This window comes from Anabrus simplex, chromosome 2 (genome assembly GCF_040414725.1).
Source record: "Anabrus simplex isolate iqAnaSimp1 chromosome 2, ASM4041472v1, whole genome shotgun sequence".
Lineage (NCBI taxonomy): Eukaryota > Metazoa > Arthropoda > Insecta > Orthoptera > Tettigoniidae > Anabrus > Anabrus simplex.
Genome location: NC_090266.1, coordinates 682,455,417 through 682,476,817, shown reverse-complemented (window position 1 = coordinate 682,476,817; position 21,401 = coordinate 682,455,417). Strand labels below are relative to the sequence as shown.

The following is a 21,401-nucleotide window of genomic DNA, read 5'->3' as shown; positions in this document are numbered from 1 at the left end:
TTTCATTTGTCATTCATTACTCATTGCCCCAGAGGAGTTCAACAGGCTTCGGCACCCGGCACAATTCCTATCCTCGCTGCTAGACTGGGGCTTCATTCATTCCATTCCTGACCCGGTTTGCTGACTGGAAACAGGCTGTGGATTTTCAGTGTACGTATTCTGACCATAAACTGATCATTTTTAATCTTTCCTGGGTTCGTTTTCAACAGCCATCTTTTCCTTTGGAGAACCTTCTTAGATTACAGTAGATTCTCTAGGCATATAAATAAAAAATTAAACACATATGAAATAAACGATAGGAATGAGATTGACCGTTCAATTGTTCAGCTCTATAATAAGGTCAATAATGCACGGAAGTATGTCATTCGTATTGCCAGAAATCCTGCGCACTTGCCTACGGGCGACAATGGTTCTGGTCATGTTGTCATCAATGACAATGGCAGCAGATGTAATTTACCACCAAGTAGCGATCTTGCATCTTGCTGTGGGGTCCAGAACATCAATAATAATAATAATAATAATGATAATATTGACCTGAATTCAACTAATTTCACCCACCCTAATAATAATAATAATAATAATAATAATATTATTCTGGACCGTCGTCAAAATGTGCAGACCGCACTGGAAACGGGTCCTGGACGGGTAATGACTACGAATGCAGTCCGGCCGCGGGTTCAGTACCGCCAAGGCACCTAAGATGACACCACCCCGGATCTCCTCAAGGATTTGATCCTCATTAAAAATGCTTTTAGGAAAAGATGGCAAAGATTTAGGGACCCAACTGACCAGGTGGAATACCTGGATCTTGCCCGGGAAGTACGAAATCGATTTCTGGAAAAAGATTGAAAAATGGGAGGAACTTTGCCGTAATCTCTCAGGAAATGAGTCAGATCGCGAATTTTGGCGGAATCTCTCAGCAACGAGTCAGATTGCGAATATTGGCGCATTATATATAACGTTAAAGCAATCAATTATAAATTTCAGTATAATACTGTAGCGAAGCACGGGTATCTTGCTGGTTCACCATATATCTGTGAACTAATCTATCATGTTTGAACTGCCTATCTGAAAAACTGTAATGCAAGGGAAAATTTATAGTGTGAGAAAACTGTGATTAAATATCTACAGGCACTGCATACACTAAAATTCTCCTGGTACATAAATGGGGCTCCCAGATTTCTTATTTGCCCCCTCTCCTGCTTTAGCAATCTTCTTCTTCCTCTGGTCCTTTTCACTGCTAGAACTTCACTTCTTGGTATAGTAGAATAGAATTCGCTAACTCAGACTCCCAATAACTGGACATTCCGTGCAACTCGACAGCTTTATGAACAATGTTTTTTTCTTGTTTAATCGCTAAATGACTTGCTGGTCCAACTGAACATCATCTTTGAAATAATGCAGTCTGTCAATAGGTAGACTGTAATTCTGTAATTTCTAGCATTGTCTAAGCAGTAAGTAGGTACATTTTAATTACAGTTCTGTATTATTGTAACTGCAATACTGTACATAAATGTGTGTGTCTTGAATATCCACGTTTTTTCGTGTTCAGTTCAAAGATTTGTTGCAATGTTAAATTTATATCCCTTTCCATCTGTGACAGAAATTCATAGAACTGTCTGACAAAATTGGTGACAGGTTTAGTTCTTTTGTTGGAAATTGCAATGTACTCAATTGCCCCTTTCTAAAGATGCTGAATAAAGGTAGGTAGCTCCTGTCAGTCGACACTCACATTCCTTTCTATTCTTATTATCTATTACTATTAGTGTTTAGAGTTTAGGTGTTGGATGAAGTACTATAATTTGGTGGATAAAGAAGGGGTCCAAAAGTAGTCTTGGTGTGTGGAAAGAGCTTGTACTGATGGTTTAAATGAAAGGAGAATTATGGAAGGTGGCAAATACGAGAAAGTGAGTGAGGCATTTATTTGTCGTTTAGGCAGCAAAGGGAAAAAGGAACATGCATTTCAGGGCCTATTTTGCAGGAGAAAGCCCTCAAATTTCATGAAGGTGAGCCTGGATTTACTGCTAGTGTTGGCTGGCTTGAGAGGTGAAAGAAGCGCTAGAGCATCCGACAGTTGTACGTATGTGGCGAAGACTATCTGCTGACTTGGAAAATGTTAAGAAATTGAAGGAAAATTTCCACAGACTAATTGAGGAGGAGTGTGTATCTGGGAATCAAATTTATAAGTGTGATGAGTCTGACGTGAATTTTCTAATGTTGCTCTTGAAAACACTTGCATCCAGGAAAGAAAAAAGAAGAAAGGTGAGAGTTAGTCTTGGCATGAAGCAAAGCAACAAGCAGCCATTAGTCCACAGATGGGACTGACACCATCTATGATCTACCTTTTGGTACAGGAATCGGTCAGATGCATTTATAAAGACTGATTTTATAAGGAATTTGTACCTTTGGTAGAGAAGTTTCCAAAATTGAAAAATCTGCCAAGGAAAGCAATTCTCATTCTTGACAATGCCTCGTCCCATCCTGATGTGGAACAGTTATGAAACTAAGATATAAGAGCCATATCTTGCTGGACTGATGACTCAAACACACATCTTCCAGCTAACATGACTATGGTGTATCACCCAATAGACCACGGTATTTTGTAATCACTGAAAAAGAGACACAGACTTAAACTTTGCTTCTTTTGTGTTAGCGGTGGAGGAAGTGTGTGACATGATTGATGAACTGAAGAAAGTAGACATATTGGACATAATGTGGAAGATATCTGAATCTTGGAATGAAATAAAGCATATAATCCTTGTTCGTTCCTTGAGAAATTTGTTGGACCATTCAGGAAACATGTTTCAGCAACTCAGGAAGGAGACAGGAAATTGTGAAATAGTGGACCCATTGAAGAAAATTCCACACTGCGAAGAGTTACTGGTGGTGGTGGTGGTGGTGTTGGAAGATGGATGGGGCAGGATGAAAACTGTGAACTTCTAGAAAGTAAAATAGTTTGATTAGTGAAAGAAAATGGAGGTAAAAATGAAGATGAAGGTATGAAAGATAATGGAAAATATAAAAAGATGACTCACAGTGAAAGACTGTAGGCCACTGAAGGAATGCTCAGTTATATGGAGGAGCAAGATGAACCTCCTATGGATATTTTGTTTCTCCATCATCTATGCGACAACGCTGTGCGTAAGACAGTCAGCAGTACATTTTCTCTTACAAAGAACTAGCCATTTCTTCAATTTTGTTTCTAATTTTCTTATAAATTTGTAACTGTTATTGTAGGGAAGGTTGTACTTTTCTGTGTCCTGTATTGTACTAGAACTAATAATAATAATAATAATAATAATAATAATAATGTTATTGTTTTCACATCCCACTAACTATGTTTGACTGTTTTCGGAGGTGGTGCCTGAATTTTGTCCCGCAGGATCTTTTATGTACCAGTAAGTCTACCAACATGAGGCTGACATATTTAGGCACCTTCAAATACCACCAGACTGAACCAGGATCAATCCTGCCAAGTGGGGTCAGTAGGCAAGCACTTCAACCGTCTTGAGCCACTTGGCCCAGTGGTACTAGAACTTTCATTAGAGTAATATGATGTAAAATGTTATAGATTGTGTATAATCCACTCCTTATTCCATAAAACTCAACCTTTCGGAAACTCTAAACATCTCGGTGCACATTAGGCAAGGTCTGTATGTTGGTCATGCTCCAAGAATTCTTAGCAGCAGTGGCCATTTTAAGATTATAGAGCTCTATTTTCTGGGGTCTGCATGTTATCGTGTGCAATGAGATTGAAATTATAATGGATTATTGTCACTCTAAATTGTAAAAGTCGCTCATCTAAAAGGACTAGATTATTTAGATTTCCAAGACATACGGATAGGAGGGCAAAATGTGTGTAGAATTGCTGACATAAGTGGCATCCAACAGGACATTCACAGCTATGCGAGGTTAGTATAACATTGCTTAATAAAAATTAAGTAATAATCACCCAAGTGTTCACCTCCAAAGCATAATGGTTAGTTCTATTAGCTGCCGTCCTTGAAGGCCCGGGCTTGATTCCTGGCATTGCTAGAAATTTTAGAATGACAGGAAGGCTTGGATGTGATAAAAAATGGTACATGCAGCACATTTTGAAGTATGATTAATACACTAGCGGTGCTTACCAACATCTACTCTAGCTGCAGGAGGTGAAAAGGCGGCTAAAGGGTTTAATGCGTAGTAGATAAATCGCTTTTCTGGCTTATCTAATACGTCCTCAATTATCTTTCTCATTATCTCAGTTCCATCAGGCAAAACTACCCCCCTCATCTAGAAAGTGGTTTCGAAGGAGCTTCAGTAAGTGTGGCACGTCATAAACCCAGATCTTTCTTTCCTTGTCTGCTGGATTTATGAAAAAAGTTCTTGATGTGTTGACACAGAGTTTGTTCCACACTTTTGAATTCTTTCCCCCCCCCATATCACACGTTACCTCCACGGCATGTAGCCCTAAATCTTCAACTCTCATTACTATATCTCGGAGCAATTTGCTGTTCATTGTCACATCAAAATCGTAATAAAGTGGTTGCTTCCAAGATTTACACAAACCGCAAATCACAACTTGAACATTGCTGTGAGGTCCTAAAATCCTGTCTTCCGAGGCATCATAGCAGATATGACCATCAATGTTCATTTCGTCAAAGCACAATACAGTTTTCTTCTAACTCGCTAAATGTACGGGCCTTAACTTTCAAAATTGACAGAACTCCTTCCGAAACACCCGGATTGCACTTAAAATTCCTAGTCCAATTCTGAAGCGTAGCACGACACGGCAAAGGAATGTTGCGCTTTCTTAAATAGGTATAAGCCTTTCGAGAAAGGGCATTTAAAGTCAGTGCATTGGCAATATCCTCGTAGCTCCATGTTACTCGTTTGTTGCCTCGTAACAAGCAGCGAATTTGTCCGGGAGTGAAACACTTAGATAGCACGCTTTCCACTTTCCTCATGACACGTTCTTTCAGAGTTCTGGATAATTTTCTCTTGTTTGGCAACATGTGCCTTACAGCTTTGACCTTTTTCGGGGCTGCATCACACTTTCTTAAGGGAATTTCTTGGACTGCATTTTTCTTCCTTAGGACTTATATTTCGGTTTTCAGTCTTTTAATTTCTTTGTCTTTTAGTCTCATATCAGAGAGTTCACAGATGGGCTCTGTGTTTGTGACTTTGTCCACTTTCTTTTTCATCGGAGATATAGACTCCTAGGTTGCAGTTGCTCTCTTTCGCACTTCTCTACTTTGATGCCGTTGAACACGATCACGTACAGCCTAAAAGGAAAAAAGAGCAACTTGTAAAGAATAGGTAGGTAATTGTCACAGTTCCAGGTTTCCTGTTGTATTCCTAAGTAAACGTAACACGTGTAACCCCATGGGTCTTATACTTCGATGCCGGTGATGTTCTACGTGTCCTAATCCACCGACTGACCTCACGAGGCTGGTGGGACCCTGTACCAATCCCCCATGCCAGATTAAATTACTTGGCGGGATCGGGGATCGAACCCTGAACCTCGGGGATAGTAGTTAATAACTCTACTACTACACCAACGAGGTCGGCTGTTTTATTTCTAACAAATGAGGAATCATAACTACCTATGAATAAAACAAAAGTCATTCGAGAAGATAAAAGTTAACAGATGAATACTGTAAATCAAGGTTAATCAGTTCAACAGTACTTATGTGGAAAGATCTTTAGCATCCTTACCTCTTCGACTGCTTCGCTATTCATGCCACATTCAGCTGTACGTAGGCCTACTTCTCCGCGCCAATTTGGTAAATGCTCTGATGGAACTGCATTTGCTTTTAGTTTCTTATTTTGCGGTAAACCGAGCAGCTCATTCTTTAAATCACACTCGTAATCCTCCAGAAGGAAATGAGCTGAACATATACGTGCATTGTTCACGTTGATTTCATCGGCATGCTTACACCGCGATAACCATTCTTTCTGCGTCACTGCATCTTTAGGGAAACGATGGTACATTATACCACTCGTCTTACGGCCATAATTGTCGCAATTTGCAACTGCACAATTACTGTTATTTTTACTTATGGATGACAGCTTCTCCCACAACACTTCCTTTATACTGGTTTCTCACACACACACACACACACACACACACACACACACACTCACTAGTTACCACCCCGGTGAAAGTCTAATGGGGCTTATGGTTCCAAAGCGATAGTTCCCATGATGCTACAGTATTTGTGTTGTTTGAATTCCAAGTGTCCACGTGCTTGTGCTGTAAATCTTTGTTCCTTGTGCCTGTTTATTAGAAATATATCTTTGCCAGTCCTCCTGAAATCCTGTATTTCCTGTTTGAGTGAGTGGTTCTATTAATGTAGTTCTATATATTTCCTATCTCAGTGCATTTAATTCTGTTATTTTTATTTTCATGTGGTACTTGGATATTGATGTGATACCCCATTCTCTTGCATATGGTGTGCTCTGCTGTTTTGCTTTTGAAGGGATTTTGTATTTGTTATATCAGTTTTGTGTTAATGTGTCATTCATTTGAAGTTAAAGCTGCTTTGAGGTGTGTGCTTATGTTCTCAGTAACATAGTATGCCATACGAACTAGGGGTATCAGATCATTATTTACAACATAGTAAGTACTTGGAAATAAAAATATATGAATTACAACGTATCGGTCATGGAAGTAGTAGAACTGCATTGTTATTGACGGGGAAGGAGGGGGGGGGTAGCTGTAAGCATAACCGAATATGCGTCACTGCACTGGATGTCATTCCTCTGCACTATCTGTTGATAATAGCAGTAAGGTATTGCACAAAATCCGCATTGTGTCATTATCTCTGATCGGGGACTGAAACTACTAGCGCCTAGTGGCTTGGTACCGAAATTTATCATTGAGTTACATCTCTATTCTGTCCTATCCTCTTTGCTAGTTACCTCATTTTTCACTCGCTCCTAAGTCAGCCGGGGCCTCAGTTATCGGCCACATGACGTCACAGCACGCAAAGCAGTGTGGGTAAATTCTTCGCTGAACGGGCGGGAGTGGCCTACCTTATAATAGTCTTACCTTGACAGCCAACAATGTCAATTGTGTGTAACTATAGCAGACGCATAGTGGACACTTCCCGGTGGTTTCGAACCACACTGTGCTCTTTAACTGTCACAAATGTTAAAAAAAAAAAAGTAACATTAAAAAATCCTGGAATGGTGCCGGACCATCGGGCGTTCCGGACTGTTAGATGCCAGACTAATGTAATTCTACTGTACTTCAATTTTCTTTCTATGACGCGTTTGCCACAGTGTTTCTGCTACATCCTTTTCAATAGCATTGGATGAACATGACTGGCTTTTCTGGCAATGTCCATTACCAGTATGGTCCTCATACCACTTACTATATTCCAGAGAGTCCTCTCTTAAGCAGTCAGCAGCAGAAACACACATCACACATAATTTTGAAAGAACTTCAGAATCTACCACAATTTATGTGGGAACATCTATTAAAATTCTTACGTCATAATTTGAGGTGTGTCCATGTTTATGGAACATGCCATCATAAGAAACTCAAATATTTTAAGATTACTTTCTCTTTTAATGAAGGATCAGACTGTAAGCATGTGTGTACAGCTTTACAACTAAGGGGAAGTACTGACTTCAATATCCTGTCCTTGAACTGATCTATTCAATAGCCATGAATAAGGCTATGATCCCATAGTATTCATTCCCATATTCATTGAAAATATCTGCATAACAGAATGCCTCCCTCCCCGTGGATTAAAAAAAAAAGTATCAACCCTACTTTTGTTGACATCAAAAAGTAGCCTCTGAAAATCTTCATCTTTTATTCTAGGTGATCTATATTCTTGAGATAGAATTTTCAAGCAGGCATTACGCTTCACTGCTAGTTTTGAGCAATAACCTGAGTGTTCAGACATGCAAACATTTATACTGTCAGATTTGCAATCACTGCACAGTAAAACCCTGAAATAATATTTTCCAAACTGCAGTATGTACAAGTGTATAATCAACATTGTATACACCGAGCAAGTTGGCTGTGCATCTAGGGGCACACAGCTGTGAGCTTGCATTCAGGAGATATTGGGTTCAAACCCCACTGTCGGCAGCCCTGAATATGGTTTTTGTCTGTTGCTTCCCATTGTCACACCAGGCAAATGCTGGGGGCTGTACCTTAATTAAGGCTATGACCACTTCCTTCCCACTCCTGGCCTTTTTCCTGTCCCATCGTTGCCATAAGACCTATTTGTGTGACGTAAAGTCGGTTGTAAAAAACAAATCTAACCAGAATAGGGGACTCGCTCTCACAGTTTTCAGTAGTTTTTGTGTGGAAGGCTATGAATACTGCATTGCTTACATTATTATTATTATTATTATTATTATTGTTATTAAAACATATGATGCTGTAATCCACCCACTCTTGTGGACGAGTCCCAGAGATATGTTAGATGGCACCCTCTCTCACCCTTCTGTTTTTCATCAAAGCCAAAGCATTGGGAATACCCAAATTAAAAGCTGGGCCCTTACACTTGCACTAATTATACCTATATTGGTAACCAGTCCTTCCCTATTCCTTGAAGTGACTTGTGAAGAAGGCTTTTCTTTCCAATCACCTGTAAAACTCCCTGAACAGTCGTAATGCTCTTGTGGAACATGAATGGTTGATTAGGCTTAAATCTCACACATAAAACTTTCAGCAATGCAGTGACCTCAAACTCTCCCTGCCTCATCTAAGACTTTTATCTGGCATGAGGAAATATCTTCCCTTGGCACTTGTAAATTTGTCATAAATTCACAACCAGGTGTACGGTTGGAGGAATAAATTCTGGCCAGGCTCTTAGCTTCTGGAATTCTTATCCTCAAGTCTTTTATGGTGCTTCATAAAGCCAGTCTGGTCCAGCACACTGTGGAGTTTCCCTAGAAACTGGCACTTCGACATTATTTTTTAATGATAATTATGATACAGAAATGAAATAGGTGTAAGCCATCAAAAAATATTCCTGTAGTGCTTTATTCTATCTGTTCATTGAATACTTGACTTCTGCGAGAGTTAGGTTCATACTTCACATAGTCATTGCCAGGGTGGTTTGGTTCTGTAACATGCTTTGCTGAATTGATTGGGCTCCTGTGCACTGGACCAGATTGACTGGCCTTTCTGTATGGCATGTTACACGGTAAATTCTGTATCAGCAGTTGGCTTCGTTTTCTTGTGTGTCCATGGCTTTTCTAAAAAGAAATAGTCTTCAAAAGAAAGAAATTCAGAGTGACTTTACAGTCCAAACTTGTCCCAGGTTAAATGTCCAAAGTCTCCCCAGTGGTAAATACTAAAGAAATTTTAACAGAATATTTTTAACCTGTAAGCAATTAGATTGTCGGTAATTATAACTAGGCCAGTAAACATCATTGAACCAGCAAGACATATTAGTCAGCTTTAAAAAGATTATGGTACACACATTCTAAATATTTTTTATATCACGTTAAAAAAAACAGAAAATTTTGGTGTAGCACTCTTCCTCTAACTCAGTTTCTGCATAAACTACATAGTGATCAGTGTTTGTCATTAGAAGTATTGTTTGCTAAGATTAAGGGAAATAAATTTCTCTAATTACAGCCAGCAGATCTCTCCTCAAACATCACCTAGTCATATTCCTACCTCACCTTCCTATACCTCTGTTAACTGTCCCACCAACATCCTTTCCCTACTGCCTGGCTCTGTGCAGGTGAGCCGCTTCAACACACACAGCCTACTCTCCCATTTTTCTGAATCTCAGGAATACTGTATATAAAGAAATAATTTGCACACCCTAATTTTAGGAGACAATTTAAAGGTTGAAAAAAAGAAGTAAATTAGCTTTAATTTGTGTTTTATTTTCAAGAAATAAAACCTTTATAATGATGAAAATCCACAGGCTGTTTCCTGTCATTCGACCGGATCAGGAATGGAATGGATGAAGCCCCCATCTAGCGGCAAGGATAGGAATTTTGCCGGCTGCCGAAGCCTGTTGCACTCCTCTGGGGTAATGATTAATAAATGACAGATGAAATGAAATGGCATTGGAGTGTTGCTGGAATGAAAAATGCGACAGGGAAAACCGGAGTACCCACAGAAAAACCTGCCCTGCCTTCGCTTTGTCCAGCACAAATCTCACGTGGAGTGACCGGGATTTGAACCACGGAACCCAGCGGTGAGAAGTTGGCACACTGCCACCTCAGCCACAGAGGCTCCCCTTTATAACGATATCCTCCAAAATTGAATACAATATAAATTTGTTTTAAGAAACTAGTCGTTATCTTCACATGCTTTTGGGTAGGCAACCTGATTGTCAGAATTGCCGTACCGTTTGCTTACCTTCTCTGATATTTGTAATTGGCTAGTTTCGCTTATGTTGTAATGAGTGTGCTGTCTGTAATTAGCTGTATAGGAACGTCTGGTGCGAAATGTCTGGCGATTACTTTTTTTTAATGATATAGATGGTATTCCATAGGGAATCTGAAATATTTGTTCCGAATAAGTAAATTTATAATACCAATATAAATGGTCCGTTATTGGACATTATAAATTTTTCAGCTAACTCATTCCTGGTTGCCAGCGTTTTACCCCCGTGTGCTAGGCTGGGCTCATCAGTTGGTACCTAGCACACATACCAAGACGCATGGCTAGTGCATACCATGGAGGCCACTGCGTAGGCTAATAGGAGCCACCGGCAGTGCCAATGCACTATGAGAGACTCCGTCTCACTACCAAAAATTGATGCCTGCTTGGCCGTTCTTCCATAGGTTAACGGAAGAAGAAAAATAACGTGGGTGGTTTCAACAAAATTCAGCCCCTGCTCATACAGCAGAAGTTTCCCTTCTTACAATCTTGGAAGTGTTTGCAAAGTGATCAGTGCTGGTCCATTTCCCCCTCATTCTCTAGATCTAACAGTGTGTGATTTTTATTTGTGGGCTAAACTGAAAGAAAACGTGTATCAAACAAATACTTCATATTACATATGAAATCTGAAACGTTACAGTGGTTGAACTCGCTCTCGTCAGCCAGAATGTGTTTACCAGATACAGTGCATGTATAACCCAGGAGGGATGACACTTCCAGCATAATTTATAAGGTATGATTTCATACAAGATTGTGTATACGCTTAAAGCAGGGCGGCCGCGTGCGACATAAGTTAGGCTGAGGCAGCTGCCGTAGCGCAGAGTACAAACACCGTGTGTTCGGTCTTAGTTTAAATGAGAGACCCTGTAGAAGAAATCTATTCATAGGTTAACTGCACAACTAAAATAAAGGAAGACTTAATGTTAGGAGAGTTTAATTCAAATAATGGGCTAAAGCAGGGATGCAACCTATTACCAATATTGTTCATTATGACAAACCCTTGTCTTAACAGTAAAGAAATTCCTGGCTTGGTTTTTGCAGATGGTAGTCTTCTACTCTCTCTAACTTCAGTTGGTATGCAAAGCAGCATCTTAAGGCCTGCTGAATATTGCAGAAAATGGAGTTTAAAAATTAACATTAATAAAACAGAAGTAATGGTATGTAAAATGGGAAATACAGTAAAGTAAATAAGAAAGGTGGTAGTTAGATGATAGTAGTCAATAAAATCGAATATTTAAGAATTATACAAGCATGTAATGGTAAGTGGAACGAACAAATTAAGGTGAGAAAAAATGAAAGTGTACTGAGCAAGTGGCTTTGTGTTTAGGGTCGTGAAGCTGTGAGGTTGCATTCGGGATATAGTGGATTCAAGCCTCACTGTTGGCAGCCCTGAATATGGTTTTTCATGGTTTCCCATTTTCACACCAGGCAAATGCTAAGAGCAGGACCACTTCCTTCCCACTCCTCGCCCTTTCCTATCCCATCATCACCATAGGACTTATCTGTGTCGGTGCGACGTAAAGCAAATTCTAAAATTAAAAAAAAAATGAAAAGCCTGGCAGATCTATCTAGTGCAAGTTGTTTGGAGAGAAAGATGCTGAATATAAACTGCACAAAAAGATTTTAAATTTGGTTGTAAAATCCAGAGTCTATGGGTTAGAGGTATGGGGCTTTGAAGAAAGCTGTAAAAGAACTGGATGTAATAGGCAAAACATTTTACAAAATAATGGGTCTACCGGAATATACAGCTAATAGTGGTGTTAGAATTATATGCAAAGCTAGAAGTATGCAAGCAGATATAGCTAGAAAGATTGTAAAATATTGGTTAAGGTTATGAAGGGGAAACTGGAGGGAAATATTGAATTTAGCTTACCAACATTAGATGAAGCATTTAAAATATGATTACTGGCTAAGGAAAGTTAAAAGATTGCTAGACAGAACAGGAATGGGAGACTGCTGGGATAGAGAGATTCTTAATGAAGATAAAGGAGATGTAAGAAAGTAACTATTATTTATTTATTTTATTTAGCATCAACAACAGCATAACACCGAATTATAAAGATCTGAGATATGTGCAATAGATATTAATCTAAAATGAAAAATACACAGACGTTTACAAAGGACACAAATATACTGAAGAAAAACTGTACAATCCTATATATTATATACTGTATTTACATAAACAATTCCATAAACATATGAAAATACACTTGAATACAAGAGAAAAGACGGGAAAGAAAAAGAAGCAAAATTAAGTTATATGAGAAATGTCATGACGGAAGGATACAGTAGGAAGATATCAAGGTTCTTGTTGATAGATAAGGTATTAGACATTGCTGGAAGACGTACAGAAGTGGACCTTTGGGTAAGAGAAAGCCAGGAGTAAGGAATATGGAAGAGGGTCTTCATTCTAGTAGTACGGGATGGGATCTGGAGGGGGAATAAGGAAACTAATTCTGGTGACCTAAATAAACAGCTGCTTTGTACAGCAGCTTTAGGTCGGCTACTTTCCTCTGATCAGAAAGAGTTTTGAGTTTTAGTTTCCCAACCACTTGGTTAGTGCTCAAGTTGCGACAGGTGGGGACCCTCGCTCTGACGATTGCACGGAAGAAAGATTGTGGACCGTCAAGATAGGTGGAGATTTGAAGAAGCAGAAATGGACCAGACTGGAGAGGTGTGTTCAACAATCTGTAAGATACAGGAAATGTAGAATGCTCTGACAGCATTTACGTCTGTGATGTCAGAAAACCTATAGAGTAAACCAAGGAGTGACATAGCTCGTGAGGTGTCCCTGTTTGGGTAAGAAACAATTTACTGTCAAACTGCACTCCCAATTCTTTTTGATTATCAACAATCATAATCAGTTGGTTTAGCAGGTGATATTCTTTCAGTACAGGAGACCTGCAAAGTGTGAATGAAATGGTGGAACATTTGGAGGCATGAGGTTTAAGATGCCACATACTACACCAACGTGACAGTGAATCAAGTGCATTTTGCAAGTTGATTGTATCTGTGGGAGAATTTATCTGCTTGAAGATTTTACAATCATGTGCAAAGAGAAGGATTTCACATGAATGATGGGAAATGGTATCGATAAGATCATCAATAAATAGGACAAAAAGAAGGGGATCTGCAGTTCACCAGAGAGGATGGTGGTGGGAGAAGAACTGCATCAAGGACCATGCGCTGTAATTTTTCACTCATTAAACTATTAATGAGAGCTAGGAGTCTCCAATGCATGTTACACCGTTCAGAAAGTTTGTGTGAAAGAAGCGCGTGATCCACAGTATCGAAGGTCTTAATGATGTCGATATAGCATACATGAAGTTGAGAACCCGCGTGAATGGCAGATGTGTCATGATGGAGGAGTTACATAAGAGCCTCCATGAAGGAAACCATGCTGCCGGCGGGATATATATATATAGAATTGTAAACAAAAGCAAACGCTGGTGGACGATCCTTTCACAAATGATTGATAAAGTAGGTAATATAGAGACTGGGCAATAATTTGTGATATCGGACCTCTTTCCACACTTAAGAACGGGTGTGATATTGCAAGTTTCCAGGAGCTCAGAAAGTAGCCGACTGAAAAGCAACAATTGAATATCATGCTAATAAGGTATGAAAGAGCTACTGCTGTATTCTTAACACATTGCGGACGGGAGACGAGTTAACTCGTCTTCGAGACTCGTATGTTCTGTCACATCTGTCGAAACTTCTGAAACTAGGTGGCGGTCAAGGTTACTAGAATCTCGGTGTTGAAGCTTTTGTGTTATTCCATGATAGCTTTGCATTGTTCTTCTTCTGTTTTATGATTCATTTGCTTAGTTTTCCGACCTCATGTTTACATCGTTCAAGGAGCCGTGTGGTGGGTAAGATGGCGCTTCCCAGACTGAACACGAGCTTAGATGCAGACGAGATTTGTAATTAATTATATCTGGATAAGTACCATATTGCCTCAGTGATGTTGACGACTGCGAGTTCGATGTTGAAAGCTATTCTAACAAAAGTGTTTCTGTTGATAATAATGATGTACGCCCTCCAAAACAACATGACGTAGAGGTGGTCGAGAACAAGGCTGAAAGTTATATTGTGAGCGTAAATGGAAGTATGTGCTTATTTATTATGATGAATGGGTAGAAAATAATAGTTTGCCGACTTCAGAGGATTTCCCAGGAGTTCCTGGAAAAACGGTAAGACTTGATGCACCTTAAAATATTGAGTAGTAGGGCTTACTTTTTGTGATGATTTCTTTGGACTTGTTGCTGAGCATACGAAATTGTATCACGAGCAAACTTCATCACACAAAATATCCCCTAAGAGCTTGAAGTGGCCTGATGTAACGATACGACACGATTTTTTGCTTTGTTTATATTGATGGGACAGGTAAAAATGTCCTGTTGGAAAGACTACTGGTCAACCGATCCCCTCACTTAAACCACCATATACAATGAGTAGAAATAGATTTGAGCAGATACCACACCAGAAAACGTTATTAGGACTCTTACCAAAGGTCTCCTGTAAATTTCACCATAATCAGTACAAGGTTAGTGAAGCTTGACTCATTTGTTTATGTGCATGCGCTGTAGCAATATGTTACACAGAAAATGGCCGGGCACAGGGTTTGAGCAGTGTGATGATCACCTGGTCCACAATGTGTTAACACATTCACGCCCATCATCTGAGCTGGCTATTTAAAGGGCTGGCCCAGCTATTCCAGCTGTTAGTGGCAGAGCAAACAACAATGAATTCTTTTCACAATAAGTTCTAAACAAGATATGGAAACAAATTTTTCCTCATACCTTAATGAAGTCCTCTAGTATCTCTGTAGGGTGTGGTAGGTAATGTCACACTTTCCACAAAAATAGCATGTTTCACTAGTCATTGAAGCACACTTTGCACCTTCTTGAGGGGAACTTGACTTTATTTGATGGTGGAAACTTGAAGAGAATATGCTCTTTTCTCTTTCCATCTAACCTAAATGGTGGATCCTTGGCCGGTGCCCTTTTTGGCAGCAAAATCGAGGGACGTTGACTTGGATCTCATGAAGTAGATGGAGCTGAGATGTCAGAGAGAGGTGACTGTACTTGTATGTCTGGTTCACTTTTTTCCTGGAGCAAGTTCCTAACTACTGTCCGCATGAAATTCTGAAATGTTTTTGATTTTTTTGGATTTGAGTTCTGGAAGAGCCGAAATGCATTAAAAAGTGAGCAGTACAGTAAATTAAAAAAAACTTTTTTGGCCACTTTATAGTTAACCTCATGAAAGGATAGAGTGCAAAGTACTGGTCTGCAGTATCAACACCATGCATGTGTTGATTATAGTCAAGTCACAGACTGATTTCATTTGTATTTTTCCAGATTTGTTTGTTTCGACCATTTCTGTTGAATGGATGGTAGTTACCATAGTAATAACCTTTTTGTCCCTCCAAGAAACACTCAATACATTCTCGTCCCTCTTGAAAGTCATTTCCCCCATTTGAGAATTGCCTGGTGTTCCTTTAGATCCTTTGGTACACCCCTATTTGACCTTATTGTTCCACATATGGTAGTGTTCTGTTCCCGTAATTGTTTCGCGAGTCCAACGCTATTGTAATAATTGTCCACATATACCGGGCGAGTTGGCCGTGCGCGTAGAGGCGCGCGGCTGTGAGCTTGCATCCGGGAGATAGTAGGTTCGAATCCCACTATCGGCAGCCCTGAAGATGGTTTTCCGTGGTTTCCCATTTTCACACCAGGCAAATGCTGGGGCTGTACCTTAATTAAGGCCACGGCCGCTTCCTTCCAACTCCTAGGCCTTTACTATCCCATCGTTGCCATAAGACCTATCTGTGTCGGTGCGACGTAAAGCCCCTAGCAAAAAAAAAAAACCGCCATGGTTACATTTCAGAACGCGATTATACACACGCTTGTGCAATCACAAACCAACTATGCAGCTAGTTGGGCCAGCGCTAGGCTACCTTCAGAAACAAAACAACACGAAAAGTGTATTTGAAGGGAGAATCTCCGTGTCCATGTGGTTTCTGGTGAGTAGAAGCATTCATAAGGGTATTACCTTTATCTCTCTCGCACATATTTGTGACCAAAATACATCCCATCTGCGTAGGAATGGCTCCAGTTCAAGGTTGCGCTTATCCGGGCTAACTCGGATAATGTCCACAGCATGGTCACGTGCTATAGGCAGTAACTCGGATACGGGCGTGAATGTGTTAAGGAAGATAGGACAGAGACCATCGGAACCAGTGCGTTTATTTTCTGACAAAGGGCCCGTTCAGCAAGCGGCTGGTAAACTAGATGGCAGCTTCATGTAAGGTAAACTACTTGGAGGGGTAAATCAGCTGATACTTTGGCTTGATTGCTACCACCTTCGTGCAAGCGCTACGTAACTACCCGGAGCTAGACATCGATATACAGGGTTGGCTAGACAGATTTCCAGCGGCTTCTCCTAAACAGTTTAAAAGAATTTGGAAATCTATCGAACATTTTCTTTGATCAATTGATAGAGAATCTGCCACCGGGTGACAGTCCCAAATGCAGATCAATGATGACTGGAATTAAATCATAACATCACTCTCTATAAGTACGTCTAGCACACACACGAAACATTTTTCTTAATGGACATAATATTGTGATTAAACATTTCACTGAAATACATTATCAACAAAGGAACATATGAAAAGAGGCATGCAGATAAATACAATAGCTAATTATGAAAATAAAAACATTCGACACAATGACTTGAACGTACGTAGGCCCTACCTCATGTTACAAAGCCAGTGCCTTAGCTTTAACACTACAATAATGCTCAGGAAGATCTGGGTGCATACAATAACTTATACCTGGTGTTTGAAAACTGAAAAATTAAAGCTCATTTGAGTTGATTTCAATATAGGTTTTGATTTTGTATCCTTGTAGAGTTTCTTCGCAAAAGTTTGACATTTAATGTGTGTCCCGGATGTTGTACACGCGAGAAGCTGGTATGACTGCTGCAACTCGAGGGAAGCTTGATGCCTAAAATCCTGCAATACAATACCAATAACCATTATGGTATTATGCTTTTATCAACATACTATGCTAATTTAAGCTGTTTGACACAAAAAATACAGCTAATAAGGTTCAGCTCTCAAAACTTGCCCAGCAACAAACTCTTATCGGAGTCTCAAAGCAGCCGATAAATTGCACGCCGGGTAACTAAGATTTATGCTGCTGATAGCGCTATGTGGGAGTGGTTGAACGGAAATATCCCTGCTGCCTATTGTAAAGAAAGAAAATGAACATCTTTGTTGTCCTTCCATTTAAGGCACTGAATGTTGTTGGATGAACAAGTTTGATACCTCTTTGCAGTACTTTAGATGAATTATCAGGTGGGTTTTTTTTTTTGGGAGTGCTCACAGGCTCAATCATGCCATTTCCTGTATATATAGGGCAGGTGTTGCAGTAGCCTGTATTTGCATAAGTGCAAAATTATAGGCCTGATTTTCCTCAGTTTGTCACTAGCATCACATGAAACGTCATCAGTGATGTGGAGGTAACGAGAAATGAGAAATATTTCCCTGCTCATCGTTTCTGAAAAGATAGGAGTTTCAATACACTTATCTTTACTCCAGTACAACTGGATATGAAGTTTCCGAACCTGGGTCATTAGGGTACACAAAGCAAAGTATGCCTTTATTTCATCCTCTGTTATGTGAAACCATTTCTCGTCATCTTTTTGCTTTTTCTTATTCTCCTTTAATTTGCTTCTGAGCATGATTGTACCAATTATAGAAAATAAATGGTCCATATAGTCTAAAAAGATGAAGAGCTCTGATGGAGCTGTGGCCATGTATTTCCAAAATAAAAACTCGGAAACACCACTGTGTGCATTGAAGGGGTGAATGCCAGGATTATCATCTCCACTTATCCACACCCAGTCATCCTGTTTGGCATGTTTTGGTTGTGGAGGCCTGGCACTAAAGTTATGCTCATCATCACTCTCTAAGTCACTAGTGATATTTACATTTTTTGACTAGTTTGCACTATTTACACTCAACAGTTCCTTGTACAAATTATCATCTTCTAATTCCTGAAAATCTTCACTTACACTATCGTTCGAATCACTATGATGATGCTTGTTGTTTTAAGGGGCCTAACATCGAAGGTCATCGCCCCGAATCACCATGTAAAACACTATTAACCAACTTCACTAACTCCTCGTGTTCAGAAACGTGCACGCTGCTAGTTGCCATATTGGCTACAGGCATGAAGGGAATCTGAAATATTTCCGAGTCACCCTATACACGTGATGTTAAGGTCAAACAAAGGTAAACTTTGACATACCCTCACATCAACCCTCTAGTATAAAAAATTCTTAACTCAAGAATCATCTGTTACAAACTGGTTGGATTATAGGAAGCTATCTGAGCATTGGCAATGTGTGAGCCCACCTTGTAATCAGAGTTGTAGGACATGTGCTCACAAGTGGGCATTTCTCGTCATTAGAGTTCATTGGATTAATGATGTAAATGCATGGTTACAATGACGATGGTTGTGGTATTATGATGGATGACAAAACTATCGCTGCATGTGCATCTGCAGATAAGGAAGCTGGTGATAATGGAGCCTCAAAATTAGACTGGCACACCATCAGAAAGGCAATGCCTCATTCAGAGACTGGATGGAGTGAGAGGACGGTTTCATAGTTTTACTTCCTCTTAACCTCTAGCGACTCCTGTTCAGCATATATGATATGTCATGTGTTTTATCTTTTTTCTGACTCAGACAATTAGTGTAACTTGTGGCGACCTTTTGTATCATACGTGATACCGGTACATTCTGCGTTTTAGGTTTGTAATTGTTGTCTCTTCTCCTATTTTAAGTTATACGTGGTTGTACGGTGTACATGCCAAATCTTTGGTATAGTTCTGGACGTATCGTATTATACAACCAAAAGTAATCCTAGAACCCCTCTCCAAATATTTAAAAATTACTGTTTGTACAGGTAAGTGGTACTTTGTCCCGTAATTTTAAACTGAACAGAAATGGAGTTAATGTCAAAATCTCTTCTCCCCACCTCGCAGAACCCCAAAAGGCCCCATGCCAAAATATCCCCCCACCTAAAATATTTTAGCAAATTTGTCATATTTTGTTATCAAAGAGCCCATTAAACACAAAAAATATTGTAATGTCTAAATTTGGCCTTGGGTTTGAGGTTAAAACAATAATCAACACCACCTGATGGCTTACTTAGAATGTCACGCAGAAACTATGTCTGTTGGACGGATGTTAGTGAAATGGTTGTGTGATTGTGCTGCATGTAAACGATATACAAAATTAACATGCCTTTAGTGGTTGATGTCATACAGAAACAGCAGAACTAATGGTGTCTAAATGTTTTCTATTGTTTGCAAAAATAAAGGTATGAACTTGTTTATATCATGTGTAATTTGCTGTAGTGTGTGTACTGTATTCTGTTTGATCTTCCTGATTATCTGGATTTTTGGTAATCTGAACGGTTTCTTTTCCCAGATAGTCTGGATAAACAAGGTGATGCTGTATTTGTATTTTGAAGTGTGTGAAAATTTTTCTTATTGCTTGGGATCACGATGGTTTGTTTAATTTCTTTCAGGATCCTAGCAGAGTGAAGTACCCATGGATGGCAGACCATGAAGAAAATAAATCTGGTACAAGATATGCATATATGCCATATAGTACAACATTACCAAAAATACAGCCTTATGAACCAAACTCAGATCAGAAGGTGAAGTAAATGGACATTGAAAATGTCAAGTTGGTTCATGATTTTCAAGGTGAAAATTAAATTAAGTGTAGTTATCATGTTTATCTTACTGTACAGAGCAATGTATTTATTAACACATTAAACAAATTTTGTGATATATGAAAGGATGTGCAATTTGTTTTATGATGAGCCCCGTTCTTGTGGTAAACATTTCAAGTTTATGCTGTTGCAGGTTTTTTGTTTAAGAGCTAGCCGGTAAATCTGATGTAGAGGCTGTTGGATTTAAACACAGTTAAATACAAACTAACTGGTGGGGTTCAGTCAGCTTATCTTGAACATATTTTATAATCGACTTTGCTGATCTGATCACTTAAAAATCTGGCTTAATATGGATATTAATTTCATTTTTGCAGTTTTATCTTCAGCTGTGGGTATTTTCTTTTGCCTCTCCCTTTAAGCTATTTTATGTGGATTTTAATCATGTGTTGCCTAAGTTTGGGATCAAACCTTCTGACACTAAGGCCATGGCTACTTAAACGGCACTGACCAGTAGCTGCATTGCTGTTCTTTTATAGGCTCCTCGATACTTATAATATTCAAAATCAAGTACCGGTTCATTTACTGGGATAAGTTTTTTTGTTTTAGGCATCAGAATGCACTTGGTAAGAGGGAAACATTTAACAGAACATATAGGAACAGAAATAAAGTTACTTGTTCCATTTTTATTACTGGTATTAAAACTAATTGGTTCTTTTTTTCCTTCCCTGTCTCGTATTCCTTGCCGTATACTATGCTTTTCTTTTTCTTCTCCCTTTTCTTGTATTTATCCTGCTTGCTCATTATTTTACACTCCCCTCATCTAGAAAGAAAAACTCTCAGCAATAGACCCATAAATGGGTATGGATACCCTGATGAAGCTTCGAAGCAGAAATGTCCCAAAATGGTCATTTCCATAGAGATTCTCACCACCATGCAGCATAAAAGCAGGGTATTCCTATGATACTTCAAGAGTGAAGTGACTTTGTAAAGCCAGGCTGAGTGGCTCAGATGTTTGAGGAGCTAGCCTTCTGACCCCCACTTTGCAGGTTCGAACTTGGCTCAGTCCGGTGGTATTTGAAGGTTCTCAAATACATCAGCCTCATGTCTTTTGATTTACTGGCACGTAAAAGAACTCTCGCAGGTTTAAAATCCAGCACCTCAGTCTCCAAAAACCATAAAAGTAGCTAGTGGGACCTGAAAATCAATAACATTATCCTTTCGGGGGTACCCGTGGAACAGCAGAGGTGAAAGAAGGTGCGGGCTGGAATGGGTCTAACTACAAAGCTAAGATATT

At 39.4% G+C, this 21,401-nt stretch overlaps 1 protein-coding gene across 2 annotated transcripts in view; it reads left to right on the top strand.

Annotated features, from left to right (window-relative positions):
- ND-B17.2 (NADH dehydrogenase (ubiquinone) B17.2 subunit) overlaps positions 1-20,232 on the top strand; it is a 94,379-nt gene extending 74,147 nt beyond the window's left edge. Inside the window, exon 4 of one of the 2 annotated variants that reach the window (XM_067141270.2) lies at positions 19,958-20,232. In XM_067141270.2, coding sequence (XP_066997371.1) covers positions 19,958-20,098 — 141 coding nt within the window. In that variant the 3' untranslated portion in view covers positions 20,099-20,232. Of the gene's footprint in view, positions 1-10,991; positions 11,086-19,957 lie in introns of those variants that run through there. The other variant, XM_067141271.2, reaches the window with a different exon arrangement.
- The last annotated feature ends 1,169 nt before the right edge of the window (positions 20,233-21,401 follow it).